General features: G+C 45.5%; 1 protein-coding gene across 3 annotated transcripts; it reads right to left on the bottom strand.

Annotated features, from left to right (window-relative positions):
* Positions 1 to 225: 225 nt before the first annotated feature.
* LOC110830420 (uncharacterized) lies at positions 226 to 20,677 on the bottom strand. Of its 3 annotated transcripts, none has more exons than XR_015535567.1 (9): positions 19,767 to 20,677; positions 6,563 to 9,320; positions 5,283 to 5,589; positions 4,870 to 4,940; positions 4,339 to 4,559; positions 4,093 to 4,223; positions 3,103 to 3,264; positions 2,147 to 2,453; positions 226 to 1,762 (listed from the first exon to the last, which is right to left on the bottom strand). XR_015535567.1 is itself a non-coding variant. In XM_087350964.1 (8 exons), the coding sequence occupies exons 1-8, from the start codon at positions 19,843 to 19,845 to the stop codon at positions 2,289 to 2,291; spliced, it is 3,894 nt and encodes a 1,297-aa protein (XP_087207090.1). In that variant the 5' UTR covers positions 19,846 to 20,677; the 3' UTR covers positions 226 to 2,288. The 3 variants fall into 3 exon arrangements, 1 of the variants encoding a protein (XP_087207090.1); XR_015535568.1 differs by having other exon boundaries at positions 2,233 to 2,453; XM_087350964.1 differs by having other exon boundaries at positions 226 to 2,453.
* Between the last annotated feature and the right edge of the window lie 5,600 nt (positions 20,678 to 26,277).

Below are 26,277 nucleotides of genomic sequence, written 5' to 3'. Positions count from 1 at the left end.
GGGCAATGTCACTAGGCAAGGTCTCACTGTGTTGCTTGTCTAATGTAGACTTTGCTAGGGCAATTGTTTAGACTGGGTTAAGATCTATTTGTCTTGCTAGTCTTTTCCATGCTATATCTTGGTTAGATTTCTACAATGGGTAAACATAATTTGGGGCATGCTTGGGTTGACTGGCCAGACTGGGGCAGCTAGTAAGGTGTTGGGCATAACAGAACAAGCCAAGTGTTTGTTTCATACATTTAATTCCAGACTACTGAAGTTGGGTATCTTGTAGAATGGAAACAATGGTGCTCACCATACATAAATACACTGCAATTCAATCACAATGCAAGTGTGAGATGTCTTGCAGTTCTAAATAGGGCAGCAATGCCCATGAAAGACAATTGCTTTGAGGGAGGGAGGGGGAACAGAAGGCAACAAATCTCTTATTTATTTATAGTTTCCTATTAGTTATCCCTTAAATTTATATCCAATTGACATCATCATAATCTCCTTGATTTCACAATTTTGAAAGTAACATCTGCTCCCATATAATTTTCCTCTAAGAGTTAGGCTACATTTAGCACATTTTCAAGAGGTTCGTGATCACAGGTTGAGAATCACCGGTTTATATGAGGAACATCTATAGTTTAAGAATAAACAGCAGCAAGACATGCTTGACATCTTTTCCCCACCTACAAAATAGATAACAGTGCAACATTTACTTATATGCAGACCAGGACTTCACAAACCACTTCTTTCAGACAGTGATATAAAGTGTTCATGAACAGGCCTACATTGGCCATGACATAAAACACATGCCGACCCTGGCATCATGCCATGTACGTAACTCAGAATTAGATCAGGACTTTCTTGCAGCAACTATAAATATGGAACCCCAGATATAACATGATGTCACAAAGCTGGATTACAGCACATCTGTTCAGGAAACCAGTAGCACGAACCTCATCTGCCACCTAGAAATTATGAATGACTGCTTCCTTACAAATAACTTGTCAATTTTCATTCACAGTTATCCTGAAATGTTTGACACAGCTCCTGGTGACTGTTCAGGGCATAACATACAGGCCTGATATCTCTCATATCATGCAAGTCTTGCGGACTATGAGGGATAAGTCAATAAAATTCTGGTCATACGAAGAAAATGTTCATGCACACAAAAGAGATTCTGTACTTACTGATCCAATTAAGATATTGTGTGACAGGATGTGTGAAAACTAACTAACAAAAAGTTGTAATACAACGGATTTCTCAAACTAAAGTTTTGATTAAACTAAACTACTACCGAGCAGCGACTCAGAGTATTTTATAGGGAATCTGCTTATTTGCCAGTAAATCAGCACAACAGGTTCAGGCAGGCCACTGCAACATTTATATCAACACACAGGATATTGCTTGTGAGTTTCATACAATCTTTGTGGAAAGTCTTTAGCACTAAACCTGGCAGTAAAGACACGTGTTTTCATGTAAAGAATTAGACTTACACTTCAGCCACTATTCAAAACATTCACTTGAAATCATTACGGAATCTGACCCGGCACTGAAGTCATCTAACGTATAAAAATATAACATCCACTCTTGAATGGCACTCGTAACGTCCACTGTCATTGGAAGATAACGTAAGTACAAGAGGGCTGCTAAGATGACTATCTGTGACAATTTTAACAACTTCTTTGGACATTGTAACCATGTTGATGGACTCCCTAATTCTAGAATTCAGCCTTCTGTAAAGATGACTCCATCATTCAGCACAACAGCAGAGCTGAAACATTTATAGCACGAATTGCAAAGACCAGGGTTGCTAGGACCGTCCCTTACTCTGACGCCTTCATTTGCCGAGGTGCACGATAATCCCATACATTGACAAACGATGATAACATCGACTCTAATTGCAGTTAAACCAAATAAGGGCACGTGGGTTTCTCTTATTAAGTGTTCATTTAAAATACAGAACTAAACAATCAAGTTTTGGCCCAGTGACAAGAGAGTAAAGAAAGGTAAATATATACCACACCAGCGCCTGATGTAACATACACAGAGTGTTAAGAACATAAAATAACCTTAATTAGTAGGGATGAATCATAGACAATGCCATTATAAAATCTTGTATGCACTGACGTGCTTATGAACTCAAGAGCGCACTCACAATATATTTACTGTTACTGGTGGAACTTGTAACTGGGAAACACATCCAATATCTGTTAACTGCTGAACGTGCTGGGTCGCACTTACGTCGCTCAGTTGAAACACGTGCATGTGAAGGCTGCAAGCTGTTCTGTTAGTAATCTTCAGAAGTTAGTGTCATAATCTGAACGTCTGCGTGAGTATCCACTTGCGCTGCTACCAGCATTTCCACTGCCATAGTACGCGTTGTAGTAATAGCCATTCCACTCTGACCGCCAGCTGTCATACAAGTTTGACGCGCTGTTTTCCTGCAGAGAACCTGATGACCGCTACGAAGACAGAGACTTCTTTAGTAATGGTGTGTCAGCTGATCTTATGGACTGAGGTAGTGAGGCTGACATTTGGGTACATATATTAAGTTCAGAATGGAGAAAATTACATGTATAAGTGATGTCGTGACTGGCTTTGTAATGCTGGTTAGGTAACAAAATCAAGGTTACTGCAAGCTGAGCAGTAGCTTGGAAGGTTAAATCAGAAATGCTATGAAAATTCTGGGTTGAGGAATCTCTTGGAAAGTGACTCTTGGCTGACCTAACAAGAGATGGATCAAATATAACCCGCTTGGAAAGTGTATTCCATATCAGAATACACATAATATCCTTATATATTCTTTGCAATATGCATTTAGAGGTATCAAATCCAATGCATGACTTTTCTCATCCATAATTTTACTATCTACCTCGGCCGGGTTTGAACCCGCGAACCTTGGGTCCAGTGGCGAGCACGCTAACCACTAGTCCACCGAGGGCGACAATGCTATCAAGTAACAGGTGATAATCCTTGCTACCTGCAGAGTAATTTGAAGGCTGTATAAATCATGTGCATATATTGCAGTATTTATAGATCACTTGACTATAGGATCATGTTGCTGTATATTAAAAACCATGTCAAAATTTCAGAAAGGGATTACAAACTTACCTTTTTTGGAGGCTTGTCATTCCAAACATCCTCCATGTTATACAGGTCATCTGCCCCATAATTATCAAGACCTCCCATGTGATTCTTGTTTAGTTCATTCAGCATGTCCTCAGTAAGAGGCGTGGGTGACTTCTTTTTGTTGTTCTTGTTGCGGTTCACAAGCTGCACAGAAAACAACAGCACGCAGTCAATGTCACTGTGACAATGATCCAGTCACCACAAGCAAAGCGACTGACAACGGCGGACTATTGAGAGGATGCGCTTATACCCAATGCGTCTACCAACCATCCATCGATCCACAAACGTTCCTGTCAACATGTTTTATGAGCGAGCTTTTGCATTTGCAAAACTTACATGCACATTCTTGCATTGAACTTGTTTCTTATTTGGTGAAGCTGAAGAGAAATTTGGTAACACTTCTTTTATTTTAACCCTCTCTGTACTGGTAGGCGTGTTTATGTCTAGAAGTGTACGAAAACAGATTCTGAGCTGCAGGAACTGTTAATAAATGTGTATCAGTACCAGCAGTTACTTATTTAACTACATGACATTAGGAGAAGAGGTCCTGGATTCCATTTGTTTGCATTAAAGTTAATGCAGACAAATTTAATACGTTATATGTCAGGCCTACAGCCGTAAATTAATGACGTAAATTGATATTTTTCACTGTGAGACTCGTGTCAATCAGTAGTTTATTTGGTAGTGCCATGTAAAAATGTTACGATAATAACAGTTGAAACAAGACAAAGAGATGGTTCTTAATTCTGATTATAAAGTGAATCCCACCCTGAAGAGTGCCAGGAGAAAAAATAAAGATGAGTTAATTTGATCTGAGGTTACACCACTCACATCAGACTTCTGCTAAAATAGCCACAGGCCAGTAGTTGGGGAAAGATGCGATTGTTTTCTTAAAATTAATGTAAAAAGTCATGTTGCAGAGATTTCAAACCAAAAATGCTCACTACACACGGTCGTTATCAGCATACTTACAACAGTGACACCAAAAATGATGACAAACAGTAGGGATGCCAACCCAATAACAATTCCAGCAATAGCCCACTGTGGCAGGAACACATCTTCATCTGCATATCCCACGGTCGGCACAACCTGTTTGGACAACACTACAACAGAGAGAGAGAGACAAAAACGTGAGGCACGAGCAGCAAGCACCACATCACTCAAAGCGGCCGACTGAATTACTGACTGTTCAAAAGGTTCCCTCAAAATGTTACTTGCCTACGAAGTCAGTGAACTTCGGATCCACCAGAAAGCTGCCCAACTGCAGCCTACTGCTGACCGCGGCGTCAGGCTCGGCTGCCGCGAGACTACCGTGGAACAGCCTCTTCATCTCCTGAGTGTCCACACGGCGTCCAAGATCTGTCAGCTCCACAAAGTAGTCTACCAGAACGTTGCCCATACCATAACCAGAGGTCACTGCATTTGAGTTGGCACTGTCACTGCAAAGTGTACGGGGTGTCTGCTCAGAGTTCAATGTAATATTGTACTGGGGGGCTGCACTAAAATTAACCCAACCTACCCTCTTTTCATACTACATAAATTTTCTCACAATCATGTTATCATACAAAATCTGTTATAACATAAAATACAATATCAAACCTTACATCTCATTATAATTTATCTGCAATATTTTACAACATGGCAACTGTTTAATACAGCGTACAGAAAATACTGTTTATGCATCCATGGACCACAGTATCTCAGAACAACAGGCTTTCAACCACAAGAGGATGAGTTAAGTGAACTTACCTGAAGGAGTCTATTCTAATCTTCCTGAACCACCGGCCAAGTGAGTCTGACTTGCGGTACACTGTCTCCAGCTGAAAAAAAGTACATTATTTGTTTTGTGCTACTGAACACTTATTAAATGAATGTGAACGGAATAATGGGGCCCTGGACTTGGACAATTCACATGTTGACTGCAAATTTCTCTGACTGAATCACTCACTCACTCACAAAATCTTAAAGAACTGGAAGTTCAGAGACAAGAACTTCGACCTAAAGTCTTGCCCAAGGCAGTCTGCGAGGGTCCTCAGTTACTCCTCGGACACTGGGCTGAAGCACGCCCCATTTCTCCGTAAACAAGTCCTTTTTACCCTCCTTTCCGACACTCACGCAGACTACACGATTGATATTATTCTACAGCAACACGAGAACCGCACCTGCTGCTGAACCTCGCCGGCCAGGTGCTGCCACTCCTCGGTGTTGTGATCCAGCAGCTCTGGCACCCACACGACACCCCCCACCAACTTCACAGTGCCTGCCATGTCACAGTCCTCTGCACAAACTCCCGGGGTTGTCGGACGCGGTGTTGACGTGGTCGTCGTGCTGGTAGTGGTGGTAGTGCTAGTCGTGGTGCTGGTTGTGGAACTGCTGGTGGTCGTCGCTGTCTTCGCCATCTCCAACAGCTTCTCGAGGGGAATGGGCGTGGTGGAAGATGTGGGCCAGCCAGTAAACTCAGTGGTGGCCCTACAACAGGTTCCAGAACAACAATTGATAAAAGAGGCTAGTATCAGCCCTCTTTTTACCAAACGTTCCTCAGGTACAACACAGTTTCACATATTTTAATGCCCAGTTACTTTCAGGAAAAGAAAGCAGACAAGACAGTAAAATATTCTGAACAGAACTGTTACATGCAAAATCTTAGTTAATTCTACAGTTTTCCATAAAAATAAATATTAAAAAAAGGGCAAATTTGAAGGTTAAGTCATACTATTCCCAAGTGATTTGAAATTTCAGTTCAAGCTTCAATACTTAAATCTGACCACATTTTAGAAGCTTTCATTAACAATTCTGATATTATAATTTCATTATATTGGCTAGATAAAACCACGTCCCACCTCACCTGGAATAAATTATTGGGTGAAACTTCAATCTAAATGTGTAACTGCACATTTAATAAGCTTCAGACAGTTTCCGCGGAAATCGAAACAGAGGAATGGTATGGCTGCTAACGAACAAGCTCGTTGGTTACGGTCCATTTCCAGGCACAAAGGCCAGAGGCCAATGAGAACAGTTGCAGAATTTATTAAGCTGGCTGATCAAGATTCTGTGCATTCCGTCGACAGTGTGAAGGTCACATGACAACAGGTGTTTCTTGATGACGCATTCTAAACTTGCCCTGCTGCTACAAATTCAGACAGCATTATTTAGAGTAAGTCTCAAATTGGCCGCAACCTGTTATACATCTGAGATGTCTTTGGTTTGTATGTGTGAAAAATCAGAAAGAGGCTTCAACAATTCTTGTCGCTGGGTTATGGGGATTTCCTAAGGCAAAGCTGCTGATGAGCACTCAAGCACTGTATCATTCACTGAACAAATTAAATTATATTGCCAGAGGCAATAGCTCTCCAGAACAAACGTAATTACATTTCAGCTCAATAAGTGAAACATAAAAGGTGTGAGTGACAGCTTTAGAAGTTACGAGTTAGTAAGATCTTACCTTGTGGGCCACCCTGTGCTGATTTTAGGTTTTGGAATGCCTGGTCCCTGGACAGGCTTGGGCGAGGGTACTAGGAGTTTGCGACTCGCACCTGATCGTGGTGTGGGGAACTTTACTCTGAACGCATTAGCGGGCGTTGTTGCTTCGGTGGCCGAGGAGTTCTCATTCCTGAGGCCATGTGGGACCGACGTGCCATTATCTCTGAGCCCTTCCACTTTACCAAGAAGAGAATGCAGGACAGATTTCTCAGTTGTAGTCTTCAGTTTGAAGCCAGGTGGCAGGAAACCACTGACGTCTACTGGTCGTGCCTTGATCAACAATCCCTCCACACTGCTGGGCTTCGCAGACGTCGAGGTCGACTCGTCGGCCGGCAGTCTGAACCCAGGTGGCAAGAACGCACTAATATTTACAGGCTGTGTTTTGCTTAATAATCTCTCCAAGCCACTGGGCTTCGCTGTTGTAGAGGTTGGTTCCTCTGTTGGCTGTTTGAACCCTGGAGGCAGGAAAGCACTGACATCCACTGGTCGTGCCTTGCTGAGAAGTCCATCTACACCACCGGGTTTCACTGTTGTCGAGGACGGCTCTTCTGTTGGCTGTTTGAACCCTGGAGGCAGGAAAGCGCTGACATCATCCAACATTATCCTGCTGAAAAGATCCTCCAGCTTTTTGGGTGGTTTTGCTACTGAGCTGGAACCCTGCAATCTGACTTTGTTTGTGACGCTGCTGAGCCCAGATGATCTGGCGCTGGTGCCATTGGGCTTCACAGGTTCATCGCCTTGAGGGTAGTCAAGTGGGTCAACATGTTTTGTGGCGGGTGTGGTGGTGCGACGACTTGCTGGAGACCTCTGTTTGAATCCTGGGGGAAGTAAATGCGATAAGTCATCCATCGGAATGCTGTCAAAGACGGCGGCAAGTTTGTTTGGTTTTGGCGTTGTTCTGCCGGAGTGGGGCGAGAACTTCCGAATAAACACGGGCGACTTGTAGGTTGTGGAGGCTGGCACAGAGGTGGTGTCTGTCATGTCAGTCAGCACTTCTAGCTGCAGCTTCTTGCCCTCTGGTCTGAAGCCTCCGGTCAATATACCGCTGGACAGCTCAGATTCCACAACATACAGCTTGTCAATAATGCTCTCTGTGCTGTGTGCCGACTTCAAGCTCTGTTTAGTCTCACTGGGCGAAGTCTTGGCTGACAAGGATTTTGGTATCTCCTCCTGCTTGACTGCGCTTGATGGCAGAAATCTAGCACCTGACACACTCCTGCTGGTCTGTACTGACGCGACCACCACCCAGCTCTCCGTCGTGTCTGTCAACACTGGCTGCTCTTTGGCTGGTACAGGAGTCGCCATCTGTTCCAGGACTGGCGGAGCAACCGAGTATGTCGACGGAACTGCAAACATTGTGCCGTTTATCACGCTCTTGGTGGTTACAATTGAGACACCCAGTGGTTTGGGGCTTGCAGTAGTTACCACGGAAATGGCCAAAGGTCTGGAGCCCTGGGTGGTTACTCTGGAAGCATCCAGTGGTTCAGAATTCAATGTGGTTACCATGGCAACGTCTACTGGTTTCTGTGTGGATTCCAAAGAAATATCTAGTGGTTTCAAGGTGGTCCGCAAGAGATCCCCCGGCCCCGTCGTCATGTCTTCCGATTCAGTGGAAGTCTGCGGGACGTCAGTTGCATCAATCACAACACTGTCAACAAAACCACGAAAATTGTCTTCCTCGACTAATGTGTGTCCTGGGTTCATTGTCAAGACCTCAAAAACGCTGGTATTGTTCTCGTTCTGGACAGGTTCTTCGGGCGTTCCACTTTCTTCTAGAACTGTGGTAGGCTCTTCGTGCAACGTGGCCGTCACATCTTCAAAGTCAGTGGTTTCCATGTGTCCCGTCACAGGATAAGTTGTGTTTTCCTGCTCGTCCGAGTCCTCGATTAAAGTGGAATTTTCTTCATCGCGGATGACAGCCTCAGAACCCGAGAGTTTCTGGTTCTCAGTGTCCTCTGGCCGCACGGAGTCCTTGAGACTGTAAGGCTCGCCGGCTTCTGAGGAGGGCGAGCGGTGGAGAGGTCGTCTGGGCGTAAAGGGCACTTTGCTGGGTCTAATGTTGAACTGCCGCACCTGACTGGGTGCCTTTGTGGTAGGCGAGAACCGACCGCGGACCCGTGTCGAGCCTGTGCTGGGGGACTGCGTCTGGGGCCTCCTCGTAATGCTAGGCGACGTGTCCGCCTGGCCTCGAGGCAACAGGAAGTTGTTTCGTGATCCGGCCTGAGGCCGTGTCCCCGGCTTTCTCTTTAGAATCGCGTCTCCTGTCCGATCCTTCTGCCTGGGTCTGGAGATCGGCTTGGTGTCCTCTGTGGGTCTCTGGTCGATCTCCAGGTTCTGGTCCACAAACGTGCTGAGGCCCAGGTCATCAGGTTCTGAGGGGAAGTCCTGCGGGGCGGTGAGGGTGGGCGGGGGGCGGTTCACGTCCGAGGGGTGAGCCTGCAACAGTCGCTGGTCTCGGGCGAAGCCACTCGGACTCAATGTTATCTGGTCCAGAAAGGACGACGCGCGCTGTCGGTACGGGCCGAAGTCCTGGGGCCTGTGGTACAACTGACTGCCTTGCTGGAACGCGGAGAACGACTGCGGGGCGCCGTTGCTTACCGGCAGCTGGAACGGGGACGGCTCGTACGAGCTCTGGGGCTTGAAGAAGTCCTCGTACTGCGGCTGTTGGAATCCGGAGAGGTAGGCGGGCTGCTGCGAGTTCGTGAAGTAGAACTGCTGGCCTGCGGACACACAGAGAGGCACCGTCAAAGGTACAGCCCATCATACGCACATCGTTAAAAAATCGAATACTCGGGCAGACTGGCTGTTGCTATGGTTACCGTTCGCTTCGACACACTCCTGGATTATTAACTGTGAGCGTGTGCCAACGTTTCGGAATGACTAAAACGATTACCGTGAAGCGAGGGAAAGAATGAACAGAGCGTTCGACAAGCGGACTCAAGGCTTCTGGAGCAGACACTGGCTGTGGGCGGAGCCTCGGCATTATGGGGACCCCAGCCATTTTATAGCAAAAGATAGAAACTTCGAAGTTCTGTTTGCAGGTTGCCTTGGAGCGACCAGTTCCCTTGACGATACCGGAACTTCCGGTGTGTCAATGTACCGGAAGTGAAGTTACTACTGACCGAAGAGATGCCGTTGCCATGGCAATTAAGTTTTCTCGCCACTTTGCACACATCGAAGGTCTCGCTTATTTCGGAAGAGTTTCGTAGATATCGATGAACCCTCTTCTGTTTCATGTCGCATGAACGATTCTTTTAAAAGAGATCGAGTGCAAGGCACTTCATGTAAACTGGGGGGCCGACATGGACAATTTTCTGTGCGAGAATTCCTCGTTCCCAAACCTCCCCATCAGTCGCTCTTGTTCTGACACTCAAATGCCGTATGCATTTCACACTATCTGGATCTTCATCCTGTCAATCCGCCCATTTAAAAGCATTTACGCCTTCGATCAACTCATGCATTCTTCACAAACACCAAGTCTACTTTCCAGTAATAAAACGCACAACCGGAAACAAATTAAGGTTTTCCGGGCGGCAGGCAACTTGGCCACGGGACAGGAACTGAGCGCAAGCCGTGTGGAATGATCACGGCCTCCTGGAAACGAGGGTCGAGCGACCTTCCTAGTTATGCATTCAACAGCACAGCGTTTGATTGTTCTTACTAGAGGCCAAGACGTGAATCGACAGGCAGCTAGAAACACCCCGTGTCGAAAGGAAAGCAGCCATGGATCAGCGACCACACGAGACCTCGTGCGGAGAATAAGGCGCAATTGTTGTTCATATTCATGTAGACAACAACAACAACTCTTTGTTCTTCGAATATTAACCAACGTCTACACGGTGATGACGCGCTATAAGTTTTGGAGAAAAAGATTATGTTGGCGAAACTGATTCTGCGCGACGTTTAAGGCTTCGACCGGGATGTTCTTTGTTAAATCTTATGTGGTACCGCCTGATTCGACTTCTAATGGTTAAGTGAAGTGTTTTCTTCGCGGTACGGTCTGGATTCGTAAATATTATGAAGACGAGCTTCGGCTTCAAAGGGTTAACCAGCTGATTTTCGTAATGGTGAGGTGTAGTGTTTTCTTCGCGGTACGGACTGAATTCATAAATAATATTCAGACGATCTTCGGCTTCAAAGGGTTAATCGAACACACGCATTTTAGGCGACTTGATGTTTAGCGAGAGCAAATAACACCTTGTGACCCCGTCCATGTCTGTCGCACAATTACCTCGGATTAAGTAATGGCCTCCTTGCAACAACAGCGTCTATGACGCGGCGTGAACAACGCTGTTCTCCAAAGAGCACACATTTCAAATTTTGTTAAAAAAAACGCTAACCGTGTACCCATACTCTGTAGGACCAAAAGCAGAAGGTTTTATCCACCCCCCCCCCCCATAAATGCAGGACAGACCACGACTATCTCACTGACATGTCAGCGGCTCGCAGATCGTGTCACCTTGTACTACTTTCACTCGTCGCCATGTTGACCCTTGCGACTCGAACGTCTACTCAAAGCTCGGGGTCCCAGGTGGCTCTGTGTGTCTGCGAGATGCGGCAGGCAAGAATGCCAAAGCCCTTAAATGTCTCACTCTGGGGCCCTCGCCACCGCCCAACTGCTGCCAATCAGCGAGCGGTCACTGTTACAGACAAACGCCTGTGCACAGCCTTGAGCTGAGATTTCACTTTCTTCGAAGCACAAAATGTCAGCTTGCGACCTTTACAGAAGAAATGAAACTCAAATACGGACAAAGATTTTAGGTTTTGTTGCGAAGGCGATGATCTTATAACTTGCTACGGTTTGGGGGCTCCGAATGGGCAACATGGTAGGCGCTGACTGCAACAGGCAGGCAGTATCGCGTAGGCAGTGCGTGGCCTTCGGATCAGCTCCACAACATTGTTCACATAGGAGCGGCTGATTCACCACGCGGCCTAGTCCTGTGCGGAGGACCTGAGGACAGTGGAGCCTGCTAATGAACGAACATCTTCGCCCTCTGCAGTGCGATTACGTAAGGGGATGGCAAGTGTCGCCAAACAAAGAAAAAACCACACAGCAAAATTCCCCCAAAGGGCAGAGCTTTGCTCTCGTATTGGGGGCCTTCTTCACTGGCTTCGCCCCTCATCATCGTCATACGGAGACACCCGTTGGCTGTGCTTGACGCCACGGCCTTATTATCCGGTTGGCTGGCCTCGTTGCTAGGATACGAGTCCCACGCCGCTATGAGACTGCTGACGTAGAACGGCGCCTTTCGGGTTCCGAAGAATCATTAGCACAGCACGACTGACCCAAAAGTTCCTGGGGAAGCCAATTGCAGGCGCATGGACTCGTTTTACAACACTGTATCAAATTGTAAGGTTTACTGTTGTCGAAAAGATGACGGGAGCGTTGTCATATCATGTGTCCAACAGCACACACGGGTCACGGGCCGCATGTTAGGTTCCAAACCTCCGTTAGGCGCGACACTCCCTGCAGAGCGGCTAGTGCATATTTGTGACCGGTTGCAGAACCACCCCAAGGACGACTGGGTAGTGTAGTGCGAGTTGCGTCGCTACTAGGAGACGGCTGTCCGGTCAGAAAAGTCTCAGAACGGCGGGACTTGAATATCTGGTCTGCACTGCACAGAGGGGCTCTGCGGCGAAGTAACGGGTTCTGAGCTTCATGTCGTACGCCACCAACGCCATCTCTGCCCATCATCGTGAAACGATCTGCCTACGTACTGAGCGAAGGGCAAACAAAACACTGGCGACATGCGCTCGTAACGCTACACGACTGTCACTTGTCAAGACGGCTGACGCTAGCCACTGAACCGCGGAACCACTGGACTGTGCGATCAGTGGGAATCGATTTCCCCACAGAATTGTAGTGCAGGATCAGTGGGGCGATGACACGAAACTTTCCGATAACAGAGGAAGCAATTCAGGGCAAATCCCGAAACTGCGAGGCATGTGGCTACTCCCTTCTTCACCCCCTGAACATCCGAACGTTCTGATACAGGCCGTGAAGAAGACTGAGAAGGCGCGCGCCCCCTGCACATAATCTAGTTTATCGATTTGCCGACTCGTTACTTGGCGCCACCGATTTTCAACAAATCCCTGACGCGGAAAGTGGAGGGGGGGGGGGAAATTTCAGTGACCAATATAAAGGCGGCCTGGTCAGACGCTTACATTCATGCGATGCTGCGCCCTGAGCATGAGCGTCGTGACTGTCACAAAGCTACGGGAGCTGAAGACGTTGCTAGGCAACGGGCTGCTGGAAAAATGATGACAAGAAATTACGGACGACGAGCAGGGAGGAGTGGACACGGGAACTGGCCATGCCGCGTCCTTATGATTCATCTTCCACAGGCGCCACGCAGCACCTCAGAGTTTCGCGTCCGATGGCCTCTTCGCCGCGCAGTTTTGAGGCGGTATTAATTAATTAATTAATTGCAGACACACGATAAGGCTCTCTCTCCTGCGGGAAGTCAGGCGAGAGTAATTTGTTTGGGGCGGAGTTCGCTCAGGAGCCCTGCAATTACAGTAATTGGCAGGGCGTGACCCAGAGGTCAGGCATCGATCCTTCAGAACCTGCTTTGATGTCGTGGAAATTTCGTACCAACACGCCCTGAAGCTGTCAACAAAAGTCAACGAAGTCCGACGTCTGGCTCATTACCGAGTCGGTTTACCTACCAGCATAATTCTCCATCCACGTCTTGGACTTCCCAATGCGTTCTTTCCACGCGACCTCAGCGTTCATAATGGCGTTTCTTTCGAGACAGCAGCCACTCGCCTCCCCTGCAGAAGTGAAAAATGTAGCGGTGCGGGCGACCTTGGCCGGACGGCCAAACGGGAACCAGTGCAGTTATGTTAGGTAAAGGAAGGCCACGCAGACAGTCACATTCTTAGTTTATTCTACCTTTTTTTTCATTTTCGTAATCAAATAATAACTTACGTTCACTAATAACTTCAAACGCACACACGGCTAAATACACTAATGTAGTTTCGGCCCAACTGTTTGTTACTCCAGAGCTAGAAACAAACTTGGAACCATTTTTCGACATTCCTTCTGGAACCACCCTTTATCACCCATCTCCTCAGCAAAGCCGCCTTCCCAGTTGAAGCGACGTTCATAATATCGCAGTTGTGATTAGGCAGACAAGTAATTCGGGAGCGCAGCTTTCACTGGCAACGGACCGCGCCGTATCCTGGATACGAAGTACAGCACCGCGATGCTAATCTGCAGCAGGCCGCGTGTTACAGACCAGCGTACACAAAATATATTAATCACTTCAGTCTCTCTCGATGAAGGGAATTTCTACTCGTCACCAAATCTTACAAGTCGTAAATTACCAGAAAAGAATGATGGGAAAACACGAGGCATTAGGTCATACGCGTATAAAAAAAGGCTGAGCAACGTTACCATGGAAACGGCAATAAAAAACACATTCGTGAAAACTATGTCACGAGGCCCAAGATTCCTTAACAGCAAACGATCAGCACCGAAGCCACCAAGAAATGTCTTTCTTATATAACGATGAATTCAGGGGAAATGGGACGAGCGAATTATGTAACACACACACGAGAAACTAGGAGGAAAAAGTGGCCTTGCCTCATGCGAGTAGGATTTCAGGTTCTCACGGCTGTCTTCTGGGTCGTTGGTATGATTAGGCAGTGTGAGGAGTCCGCTGCTGTCGCAACAAAATGGTGAAACGGCTTTCGTTCGATTGGAAGTGGAACGGTGCTGAAATGCCAGCACGTTGCCTGGCCGCGTGTGTGCGAACCGAAGGCTGCATGCAGTTGCTCGGAATCGAGAGCACATTGTCGTGCGGTGCGCGGCCCCTGTCTGTCTCTCGATTAATCAAAAAATACGACTGAGGCCAGCCGTCACTGTGTGGGCCTAGGGCGGGCGGAGATTCTCAAAATGTTGGACGAAATTTGTCACAGAAGTGGACTTTCCCACGCACTGTCTTCGGGAGAAGTGAGTGGAGACACGTATAGGAATTTCGTCAAATGCTTTTACATCGGCGGCGTCAGAGACATGAAAATAAGCCATTTACAATTGCATAGAAATCTGATTCCATGTGTGAGGAACCCGAAAACAACGAATAAGTGTAACGGCTCCGCCATATTGTGCTCAAACTGCGTCGTTCTGCAGTTCTTTGGCTTCGCGATCGTCACTTATTTCATTTCTTTGTACATTTGTCCACACAAAACTTCCGCTCAGCGCCACTACGATGATAGGGCACTGTAACGGGTGCTGCCACCTACACGACAAAATTTGTTGGAAAATAAAATAACAACGTGAGGCGCACAAAGAAGGCCATGTAAGTTTCTGAATTCACGAGGGAGTCAAAACAGGTCTACCAACGCAAACACAGCACGAAAATAAAGACAAGCGACTACTGCCACGCGTTTCTTTGAGAACACGTTTTCCAGCACACCACGGACAGTTAAACAAATGACATGAGCGTAGGTCACGCTCGAAAACAAATTCCGATCGGCCGTTGTAGGAGGCCATGCAATTTGGAAGTTGAACCTGAGGCCGTGCCATAACTCAGACTCACGTATTAATTGCGGGTTGGGCAATGGGTTCGGTTCCAGAGAGATAATAATAATGGCAAAGCAAATTTAACTCGAAAGAAAAGAGCGTGACCAAGAAACTGGCCACATTTCGTATTCGGGAAGGCCGATTCGCAGTCTTATATATCACTCAAGGTGATAGAAAACACAAGGCAACAGTGTCAGGAGACACGTGAGCTCGCGATTCCCAGTTTCACTAGTCAAAGTAGTTAGGGACAAGAGAAAGCGTGTAAAATACCGTTCGCAGACGCATAAAATTGTGGTTTAATATTTGCGTGACGTCCTAACCCCACTTTTTCATCCAAGTGAACAACTTCCGCTACGGTGAAGGGGGCCATGACGCGGCTGCATTCCTTTACGTAAGGATTGTTCTACACTTGTGTGATTTATAGCTACAGCCCCGCCTTCTTATTCTTTTTCTTCCTTGTCAATCGGAATCTGAAGTAAAAGTGGATACACGGCTTGTGTGGAGAGCCTCTCCCAGGGTCACCTAACATTCGCACCAAATTCCGTGCTTTCGAAAGCAGCCGCTTCTTTCTAGTGGCGCTTATTCCCCAACAAAACAAAACAAAACAAAGCCGATTCAGCCTCTCCTGTCGCCTGGCTGTGGAAATGAACGGGACGGTCCAGCAAAGCAATGCAGTTGATTAAGCAGCGTTAAATAAAGACAGGATTGTGTACTGGGAAGAGGCGACTCCAGTCCCTAGGCACCCGCGGTCCTGACGCCTGACACTTGAAAGGTCCGACCTCGCAGGACGCGGTCAGGTGACCTTAAGACATCCGACTGCCAAGAATGCGAAGGAGCACGGGGGAAACCAGTTTGCAAAGTCGAAACCGGTATCTCCTCGAGTATCAGCTGCTCCGGATTAAGAAATGCGTGTATGAATTCCAGGTTATCACAGCAGAGAACGTGTCAGCTGGAATTTCGAGCTGTGCAGGAACACACTGCATCCATCGTCAGAGCAACAGACAAAACAAGCCGACCGAGCGTTGTTGCGTAACGACCGCGCCAGGAAACTGGAACAGACAACTTTCACTTGTCGGCGCAGCGCCGAGCCCGGACACCAAGAATCAGAATTTACACAGTTCACCGTAGATACCAAATCTGATCGAAATCCACTTGATAACAGACACTAGACAGGGAAAAGTACAACGCCCCCCCCTCTCCCACCGGAGAAGAAATTCACGTTTTAGTATCTGGGCCACGATTGGCTGTCAGCGTGGGATGAGAATCTTTAATGTTCGGATGAATAAGAACTACTTAATTCGATTCAAACGGGCAAAGGAGAACACCTCCAACTTCTCGCCACATGCATTCGGCCACTCTAGGGGGCCGTGATCAGTGACGAACAAGGCTCTGACTTGAACGGAACCTCTGGAACACAGAATACACTCGGACACAGGCACTCACTGACCTCAAGCGTAAAAGCCCGGGGCATATTACGACGGCCTGCTTCAGAATCCGAACCACGCCCTTTGATTTCAGCGTCAACATTACAGGAAGCAGTGACATTAGCGACCACGACCGCCATTTTGTTTGCATCTGTAACGTTTTCACACGGCGGATGTTGACTCCGAGAGAGAGAGAGAGGAAAACCGAAAATGTCTTTGTTCGGGCCAAGGCTCGATCTTTCTCCATTTGCCTGCTTTCGTCCTCAAAGGTTCTTCTTCCTTTCGCACGCCTGGAAGTCTATGACACGATAATATTAAAAAATACTTAACATAAAGAGAGAGTCGATAAGGACTGGATTCATCTGGCTCAGGAATTTATTAACATTTTCTTTGTTTCTCTGCCCAAATCGCCCTTCCGTGACCTCCATTCCCCTCTCTCATCTTCGGCAAACGCACCGGATGTCAACCCAACGTCGTCGTGATGCGACGTTTCGTCCCGCTGTTCTTGATACCGTCCGCTAATTTTTCATACAGAGAACAACAAAGCAGGTGCTGTTTCCCTCTCATCTTTTCTTTCTGAGGCTCTTTGTCGTTGCCATGACTACGACAGGCAAGCCCCCCCCCTCAAACCTTCAGGTAGCGCCGTGTCGCTTTTAATCTGATTTTTAAAACTGCATTTGCGCTTTCAAAATGGCGAGCATTACAGACGCTAAAATTTCATTCTGTATTCGTCCGCGCGAAGGCAGGCGATGTGTGAGGGCGTAAAAAGTTCCTCCTTTCACAGGCAACAGCGTAGAAACTAGACCACGGCACTGGGAAGTGTCAATTTGCAAAGAAAACATGAATTGGAATTTCGGACTATTTCCTCGAATTCAAATACGTTCTTAACACTGCATGCTGGGAAGGCCAGCCTCGAACTTTCACCACAACGCAAAAGCGAGAAAAGAAACTGAACATCGAAATGTGACAATTCAAGGTCCAACAGACGAAAATCGCCAACTCGTCTGTCCTGAATTTGTATTTTTTGCCAGAATTCCCTTATCAGAGGCAAGAGGACGCCGCCGCTGACATCTAACACAGCCCACACAACGCCAACTGCAGGCCGCGCACTCGGGGAATCCCCTCGGGCGTATCAGAGGCAGTCCCAAGATCCGGTTTCCTTCTTACGTCCTTCCAACACGCTCGATCTATTTCCATTGTTTCTTCTTTTTAGCAAAGACAACACCAAGGCACAATATGGACTCCACGAGTCCTCGTTTTTGTTTTCAGGGAGGACACAACTTCGAAGTACCACGACACACAAACATCTGCGATACAGAAAAATGAAACGCGTAAACTGATGACGTATTAAGACGAATGTTGCAGTCTTCTGGGACGTGACCTATATTTCAAACAGACAGACGTACTGCTTCCATCATCAGGGCGACAAATGTTCTGCCATTAGGCACATTTTACAGCACACAATGGCTGAATATTGAGAAATGATGAAACGTGGCTGGAAATCAGACGTTTCGGTCGGCGTCTTACCCTGAAGGACGATTGAGGAAGTGATATGAGGGCGGTGTCTATCGAAATGGATCTTGGGAGGTTACGAACTGAAACGATTTTACGAGAGACGTTGTGAAACATCGGGCTCCGTGCAAGACGTAATCTCTCGCCGGTCAGAGAATCTCTCACCGCTCTCCGGCTTTCAATTGTTCTGCCCCGATTTGCGTCAGAACGAAAGCAAGAGCCCGCGTACATTTCGTGGGACAGCGCCACCGCCTGTCTCACAACGCGATTCACCACGATTCCAGGTACGAGCCGCTGAACGAGGGCTTTAGTTAACGCGGCGACGAACCTTTGCGCTCCACAACTGTCTACGGGTCCTGAAGATGGAGGATGTTTGTACGTCCGAAACGCTAGTAAGCAGACTGTACCTCGCAACACTTCCGAGTGCCCCTGTGCTGCGCACTACTGAGGGAACAAAACACTGTCCGGGAGCGGTCGGTAACTGCTCGCGCCACCAGACTGTCTAATCACAGGAACGTGAACTGTACGGAGCGCTCTTACAGGTGGCAGCACTGCACAGACAAAGAGCTCAGTCTCACTCCCGCCCCCCCACAACGAATTCCCTCTACATACATTTTAATATTATTCTCCCATCGAAACCTAGATCCGTCAATAGGTTCTGTGACCATGTGCATTTCTCAATTCCAATCTCAGCCTCTGTCGAGCTTCACAATATATCACGAGAATGAAACTTACGAGGCTCACGGATATGGATAAACGGATGATTACTGTGGAAGGAGTCGGTACTGCCCCAATTCGAGGCACTATCTTGGCCTGATAGGTCGAGAAAAACCACGGAAAGCTTTAGGTCGACACGTTCGGTCTGAGGCAAAGTTACACTGTATTGAAGTCTCGTAAAGAACGCCTGTGCTAACATTCACTGCACGTGTTAAGCTCCAACAACAATGCACATTAAAATACAATTCCTGTGACCTGAGGTTTCCAAGGCAACCTCGGAATGGATGGTTTACATCCACAGCAAGACAAAAACCACAAACTGGATCAAGTTACGATAACTAGTACTTATTTAGTTAGTATCCACAAAGGATCATTTGATACGTATTTTGTACTGTCTCTACGATGTTTACGATTTAAAGATTCAACACATCGCATCTAGATCGAGAAACACGCGAGCTAAGATTAGGCAGTTCGACAGACCACAGTAGAAAGTTTCGCTTGGTCTGAGCAAGAATTCACGAAACTCCGTTTCTTCAAGAGCGAACACTCCTGGGTTGTGACGTCGTGTAGTCCTCTGGGTAGACCACACGTAATTCTACCCTGAAAATGGAGGCAAGACGTACCTCGGCAACGTTGTTGTCCACCTACATGATCACACAGCGTCACAACCCTTCACACCGCGAAAAGAATCTAAAACACAGTTTTGGTCGCAGTGCAAAATCTTCAGTGAGTTCATAGTGCCCAAAGCTTTCTTGATACTACATGTTACATTATTGAAAAACTGTAGTGGAATGTCGACGCAGGTCTTCGGGTGGTAACGCCGTGAAGCTCACTAAAGACCTGAAGACGGAATGTTTCTCCGAAACATTGGAATCTACCTAAACGTCCGCACGTCGTCACAACCCAGAAAACCAACGTCGATATCTTCCCCACCTTGAGAACCTCAAACGCCCGTTATGACAGTAAGAAACAGAAGACAGTCAAACCTCTTTGTGTTGAAGGGGCACAGAAACAGACTAGCGTCGCTATGAGGGGAAACAGACGTCCCGGCGCCGCGTGTTTCATCCTGGAATACGGATGTCAACAAACAAATCAATACACAAAACACACATATCGTGTTTCAGTCTTCCACTGTCACAGAAATGCGCGGCATTCTTTCCGGTCCGCTACATTCTATTTATTGAGTGCACTTGTTAATCCCGTTGGGATATCACTGCCACCGAGACCGTTATGTCGCGCGTAACAAACTTTCACATTATAACTGATGCTTGTAACATTACAAATAAGTTTTACGAATTTATACTTCAAGCAGTTTTCAAACCAAAGTAGCTAACCCAATGTCTTGGAACTACACTGATCACTGTGATTAACATAAAATGTCTCCATTGTTGAAATAACAATCATACGTTTCTTTATCTCGAACTGTGATAAACAGTTACAATACTGTTAGTTTCCAAAGTTTCATCTTGTCTCAAACCCAACAACTCATAAAACAGTACAGAAACTCCCTCACTGATCTATTCTGCTGACGATTAAACTTGTATACACCAAACACTGAACACAAATTGCACATCACTCGACCTGCCTACTCTTCGTCAACACGTCCACCGCGGCTTTGCCCATACCTGCATTCCGAGCCACTCACTCGCCGATACCCCGTGACGTCACGAGCTCTCTCATTGGCCGTTGCTATGCGATTTCGAAGTGGGGGTTCACAACCTGCACGCACCTACGCTTGCAACCAGTGGGTCGCGAATCGAATGGCACGTGTCAAATATAAAACTACGAGAGGAAACGGCATTTATGTTACTTGGGGGTCACACGACAAAAATGTTTCCGAATGATGAGTCAGAAACTACTGCCATGGTCTGCTTTAAGGTACTTGGGTGGAGCCGAGTCCTCGAGAAGCTGGTAACTGATCAGCTAGTACCAGAAGGTTCATAAACATGTCCACATCCTGGCCCACACCGTATTTGCCCAACACCAATTTTAATATTATCCATCCCCAATAAAATCCCAGTGGTCTCTTCCTTTGACAGAAATTCTGTAGGTGGTGGATCTTTATAAACTTTGAGACTTTATAAAAATCTGTTGTGTAGACGGACTGTCAACCTAATGATCAACACACAACAGGATGCATTCTTTGGAGCAATCTGCCATTCCAAACGCGTTCTTCACGCCGGACCTCGTGCACTGTGATCAGAAGTCATAATCAAACAGTCTGTTCAAATGGGGACCTTGGATCCCATTGCCACGCAACTACAGCCCTCGTCAAGCGGGCTGCCCGCCTCATGGCAGAAACCGACTCGCTGAGGGACGTGCACGGGCCCGTAATGCGTTATTCGCAGACACCAAGAGCATAAACAACAATTTCTCTTTGCTTTTGGATCCTGCACTCAACTAAAAGTGAAGTCTTCATGAATGACAAAGCCAACCGAGTGTGCGTGGTCTTGGTTTTAGAGACTGGGGTCTCCTTGCTAATATAATGAAATAATTATGGATAAAGACACATGAAAATCTTGAACCACTGCAGTTCTCTGGAAAAACAAAGTCTCTACCGATTCGCGTTTCTTTAAAATGACCCGTCTCCTTGTCAGAGTGCCCCGATGCAGTCCCGCAACCTTGTCAACAGCTACGCGAAAATGAACCGTCGTCCTGCTACAGGAAAAAACTTGTCGCTGGCAAAATGCCGTACGTCAAATGTTAACGATTCGACAGTCACTGACATTATTTTCATCATCGTCGAACTGAAGTAAATACTGATATACTTACCGTGCTGTTGTGAAGAACATCATTAGAGAAACCTTTTTGACTGCACGGTGTACGAACGCTGTCGCTGTCGCTGTCACACAATCAACTTCTTGGTCGTTGCCTTCGTGTCCCAATGTCGCACATGGCGATACTGTTCAAAACACAAAGTTGAAACATGTCATGATGGGACGATCTCCAGTGAGATTAAACTGTCAGAATCACATGTAAATACGTGAATAATATTGATGTTAACTTAATCAGGGGACAGACAAGCAGAGGCCCGTAAAACTATTGAATAAGAAAATAATTGAGGATGAGAGTGACCAACTTTGCCAAGAAATAGGTTCATTGTAAAGGTTTCAGAAACTGTCTCCCTGTTGCATTTTAATTCATATTAAAGTTTAAAAACCACCTCAAGATTATTTATTATTTAGAAATGGATGTCCGATAATATTTCTTTGCACTTCAATTATTACTGGAAATACTGAAAAGAAACACCTTACTTTATAAGAAGGTAACATCGCATATGTGGCATCTCACCTTCCAAGTAGACAGGATATATGGAGGTGAAGCTCCGCACTTCCATATCCTTCGCAGCAGACGGTCAACTCTGCCGAACAGCCTATTTAACTCCTCCTTTACTGCCACTGTGCATAAACAAAGGCCACGAAAGCATACGGAGCTCCCAGAGTCATTATACTAGCACCAAATGCACAATCTTGCAACACTTCCCACTTCACTTAATCTGGACGCAATGAGACACATCAATGCATGTCTATGAGGTGACCCTCTAATGCGGGTGACAACGTGCCTTCCATGTTATTGGAAACCTTCCAAGACACATACTTGTGTATTGACTCTGCATGTGTCCGCCTGTGCCTTGCCAAGTTCGCATGATCTGGGAAGTGCTTGTGACATATCTCACACTTGTAGGGCTTTGCACCTGCGTGATTTCGACTGTGCCGCAACAATTCTCTCTGCTGCATATAACTCTTGTTGCAAAAGTCGCACTTGTGAGGCTTTCCATCTAAGTGGGAACGAGTATGCACGAGAAGATAGGCGTTTGAAGAGAATCGTTTGTTGCACAAGTGACATTTGTACGGCTTATCACCGGTATGGGTTCGCGTGTGAGCGACTAAATGCCCCTGTTGAGAGAAACCTCTGTTGCACATATCACATATGTATGGTTTCTCCCCAGTGTGAATCCGCCTGTGCTCCATCAAATGTGCCCGTTTAGTGAAGCGCTTCATACAGAAATCACATTTAAACGGTTTCTCTCCAGGATGTGTGCGGAGGTGCTGTGCTAGGTTTCCACGTTGCGTAAAGCTCTTTTTGCAAATTTCACACTGGTACGGCTTCTCCCCAGTGTGAGTACGTTTGTGTTCAGTCAAATGGCCCTGCCTTGTAAAACTCTTTACGCACAGATCACATTCATAAGCCTTCCTCTGAGGTTTTGTGCTCACTTTCTTACTTACTTCAGATTTATATTTCACTCCAGATATTTTGGAAGAATTATTTTCAGGATTTTTGGTTTGTAAAGTACAGAGTGATGAGAAGATGCTGTCATCATGATGGCTGTCAACGTGTTCAACTGACATACTGTTTCTACCAATAAAGTCTTCAGTGCCAAGAATCAGTTCCACACTGTAAACAAACAAGTCACATGGCCACTTCAGTTTGTTGAAGAAAACCGAAGGATTCTGTGCCAGATGGGGGGGGGGATAACTCCCAGAATAACATGGTTTGAGCTGGGACACTCCTGTCTAAGAACCTGACCGTTAACAGCTGCGAGATGGGTCTAATTCTTATCAGACAAGAAAATAATTTTTTCACTTCTACACCTAGAAAAATGGAGCTTCATTTAAAACATGAGTCGCTACTTCCCTCAAGGTGACAGAATGAACCACTCACCCCATTTAATATGGAGAATGCTCAAGACAGAAAGGCGATAAAATCATTGCAATGAGAGGGGCATTTTGTACTCTTCACACAATATCACTAGGGTTATTATCAGTAAAAGAACAATGTGAGGCAAGGGTAACTTCTAACTAATTCCACATGTGTCACATGTTTGATGACAGCAATGCTGAATGCGACATGAACACACCTGCAGCAGAGCTACACGACTTTTAACGAAGCACATTTACCAAACAAAATCAGATTTTTTTGTATCAAACCTTCATGTGATGACTGAAATCTGCTGAGAAAAATATTTAAGGCCTAAGAAAGAGGTTGAAAGAGGACAGTGGGAGGGAAATAATTACGTTAGAAATAAGAGCTCTTTAACTAGTACTGTTTGGATGCTAAACAGAAGAAGATAAGAACCTGTCAGAAATCATGAATTTTCTTAGCAATTTGACAAAAAGAGCTATTTTTCAATGACTTCATATTTCTTATAAACATGTCTTACAAGATATTTATTTTCACAGATACTGTGACTTCTAAATAAATTAAGCTCTATTCTGAATATGTTAATTCTGTATAAGACATGCAGGAAAGAAAACCGTAGAAATTGTACAACTTTCACTACACTGGAAGCAGAGCACTTACCTGTCTAAACACACGCCGTGATCTCGTATCATTTCATCATCCTCCAGCTCCTGCTTAATCACTGGGCCGCCCCATATCTCCTGTGGTTATGAAATGAATGACGTTAGTTTGCAACTAAATAAATCCATGTCAACATGAAAATAATAAACTTTTTAAAATTGTCTGATATTTAAGGCCTGAAACATTTATTTGCAACTTATTCTGATACAATGAGAACTGATTTTAATATAAAGGAAATGTTGCAACCAATAAAAGTGGCAGATTGAGAACCAGCAAAGTCCCTCACTGGACGTCGCACCAAGCCAGCTCAAGCCATTTCTCTAACATCTGCTCTTTACTATCATTCCACCATGTTTTCAGTTTACATTCTGAATGCTCATCAACAGCTTCCCTTACCAAAATTCTGTATGCATGACTTGTCTCCCACACCCAAGAAAGAATTCTCCAATTATTTGACTGCTGTAACCTTTTTTGTATGGAAACAGATCCAGTTACAGGAATGTTGTGTTCCCAACAAAATAATATACACTGAGCAAGTCCAGAAATCCAGCAATAGTAAAAGTTACATACCACAATCAGAAAGGGCAGAGTCTGTGGAGATCTGTTGGTTAGTTTACTGGCATTTGTGGGGAGCAGCAGAAATATTACTGCTTGGAAAACACCAACAGAGTTTTTTATTTTATTAGACAGGTTTTCTGTGCCTTTATTTACTGAATAATTCTTTGTCAGAGTTCTTACTGTGTTGAATGATGAGGCAGGTATTGAATTATTTTAATCTGCTATTCCAGAATTTACCTGGAGGGTCTGGTAAAAGACACAAAAACTTCAGGAGGTAATTCTTTAGAAGAATACAAACTTGCTGCCACTGAAATATGAGCAACAGCACTGACTACTGTACCACTCCACTGAGATTACTTCATCCTTTACTTCTGTTAGGATTACAATATACTATTGCACTTCTAAATTCACGCATCACTTTGAGTCTACCTTACTTTCAAAACTTGACCTACATTGGCATCTCCTTGTGCTTCCTGTTTTATAGCTATGACCCGTTTTTCGCTGAATGATGACATTTCTACAGCTGAGTCATGTTCTTCTTTGATTTGATACATATCCTGCTGAAACAGAAAAAGAATCATAATATATTAACATTGTAAAGTGTAATGCATTGCCACCGGAAACCTACAAACACTACAATTAAAAGAGAACAGTATTAGTTATATTATATGACAGAACATGACAACACACCTTGAATTCATTGTTCACAGTGCAGGAATTTTCCTGTTTTATATGAACCAATTCAAACTTGTTCAGCGCTGGGCCCGTGTTGGTGTATGGATCGAGTTCCACTTTGATCACGTCGATGTTGTGCTCCATCCCCACTTAAAAGAAATCAGAAACAAAGAAATGGGAAGTACAAACAACTATGGAACATGTGCAGTCTCTGCGACATTTACGTGACCTCAAACACAACTAACCACAATACTAAATGTATGTTTCTAACTCCTTGATCAGCTAATAGTTGTTTCATAGAGAATCTAGATTCAATAACATGTTCTAAGAGTCTACCAATGGATCCTAACCTCAGCCAAAATGATATAATCCACATTCTCATCCTATTTCCTTCAGCATCATCTTATTAATAACATTACATGCTCTTTTGTCTACTAAATGCATGATATAAAGGCACTTTCCTGAACAGAAGCAATGAGTTTGGATCCACACATGCTCACTGTCTGCTCTCGTTCCAACACAAAATACAGACAGATTTACGATACAAATCTCCTACAACATCGCGTTCCAGAATGGTTTCTGATTGCACAGTACACCTCGTGAAGTGAAGTTATGGGGAGCAAAACGGTGTCTGAAATTTCACGCATTGAATTTGTAGTATTTACGCCTACTACAACTAACCTAAAAATTACTGACAACTGCTTAAGCTGTCACCAAAATCCGTTTTACTTACCCTTACAAGACATTATAAGGTTAGAGGTACAGATTTTCAAATGTTATATGCCTCGTTAGAAATGTTCTGCAGCAATACCACAATGTCTTCTGACAGCACGATTCAAATCATTGAACATGGAATATTTAGAATGCACTAGAATAACAATTATGGATCTTTGAATTCGTTCCAAGTAACCAGTATTTGATAAAACTACGACGTATATTTATAATTTGAAACTCATGAACATC

The sequence above is a fragment of the Zootermopsis nevadensis genome, unplaced genomic scaffold (genome assembly GCF_977971745.1).
Source record: "Zootermopsis nevadensis isolate Lab colony 2312 unplaced genomic scaffold, Znev_1.0 Znev_ptg000017l, whole genome shotgun sequence".
In the NCBI taxonomy this organism is placed as follows: Eukaryota; Metazoa; Arthropoda; class Insecta; order Blattodea; family Termopsidae; genus Zootermopsis; species Zootermopsis nevadensis.
The sequence above is the reverse complement of the archived record's forward strand: the minus strand, read 5'-3'. Positions and strand labels throughout refer to the sequence as shown.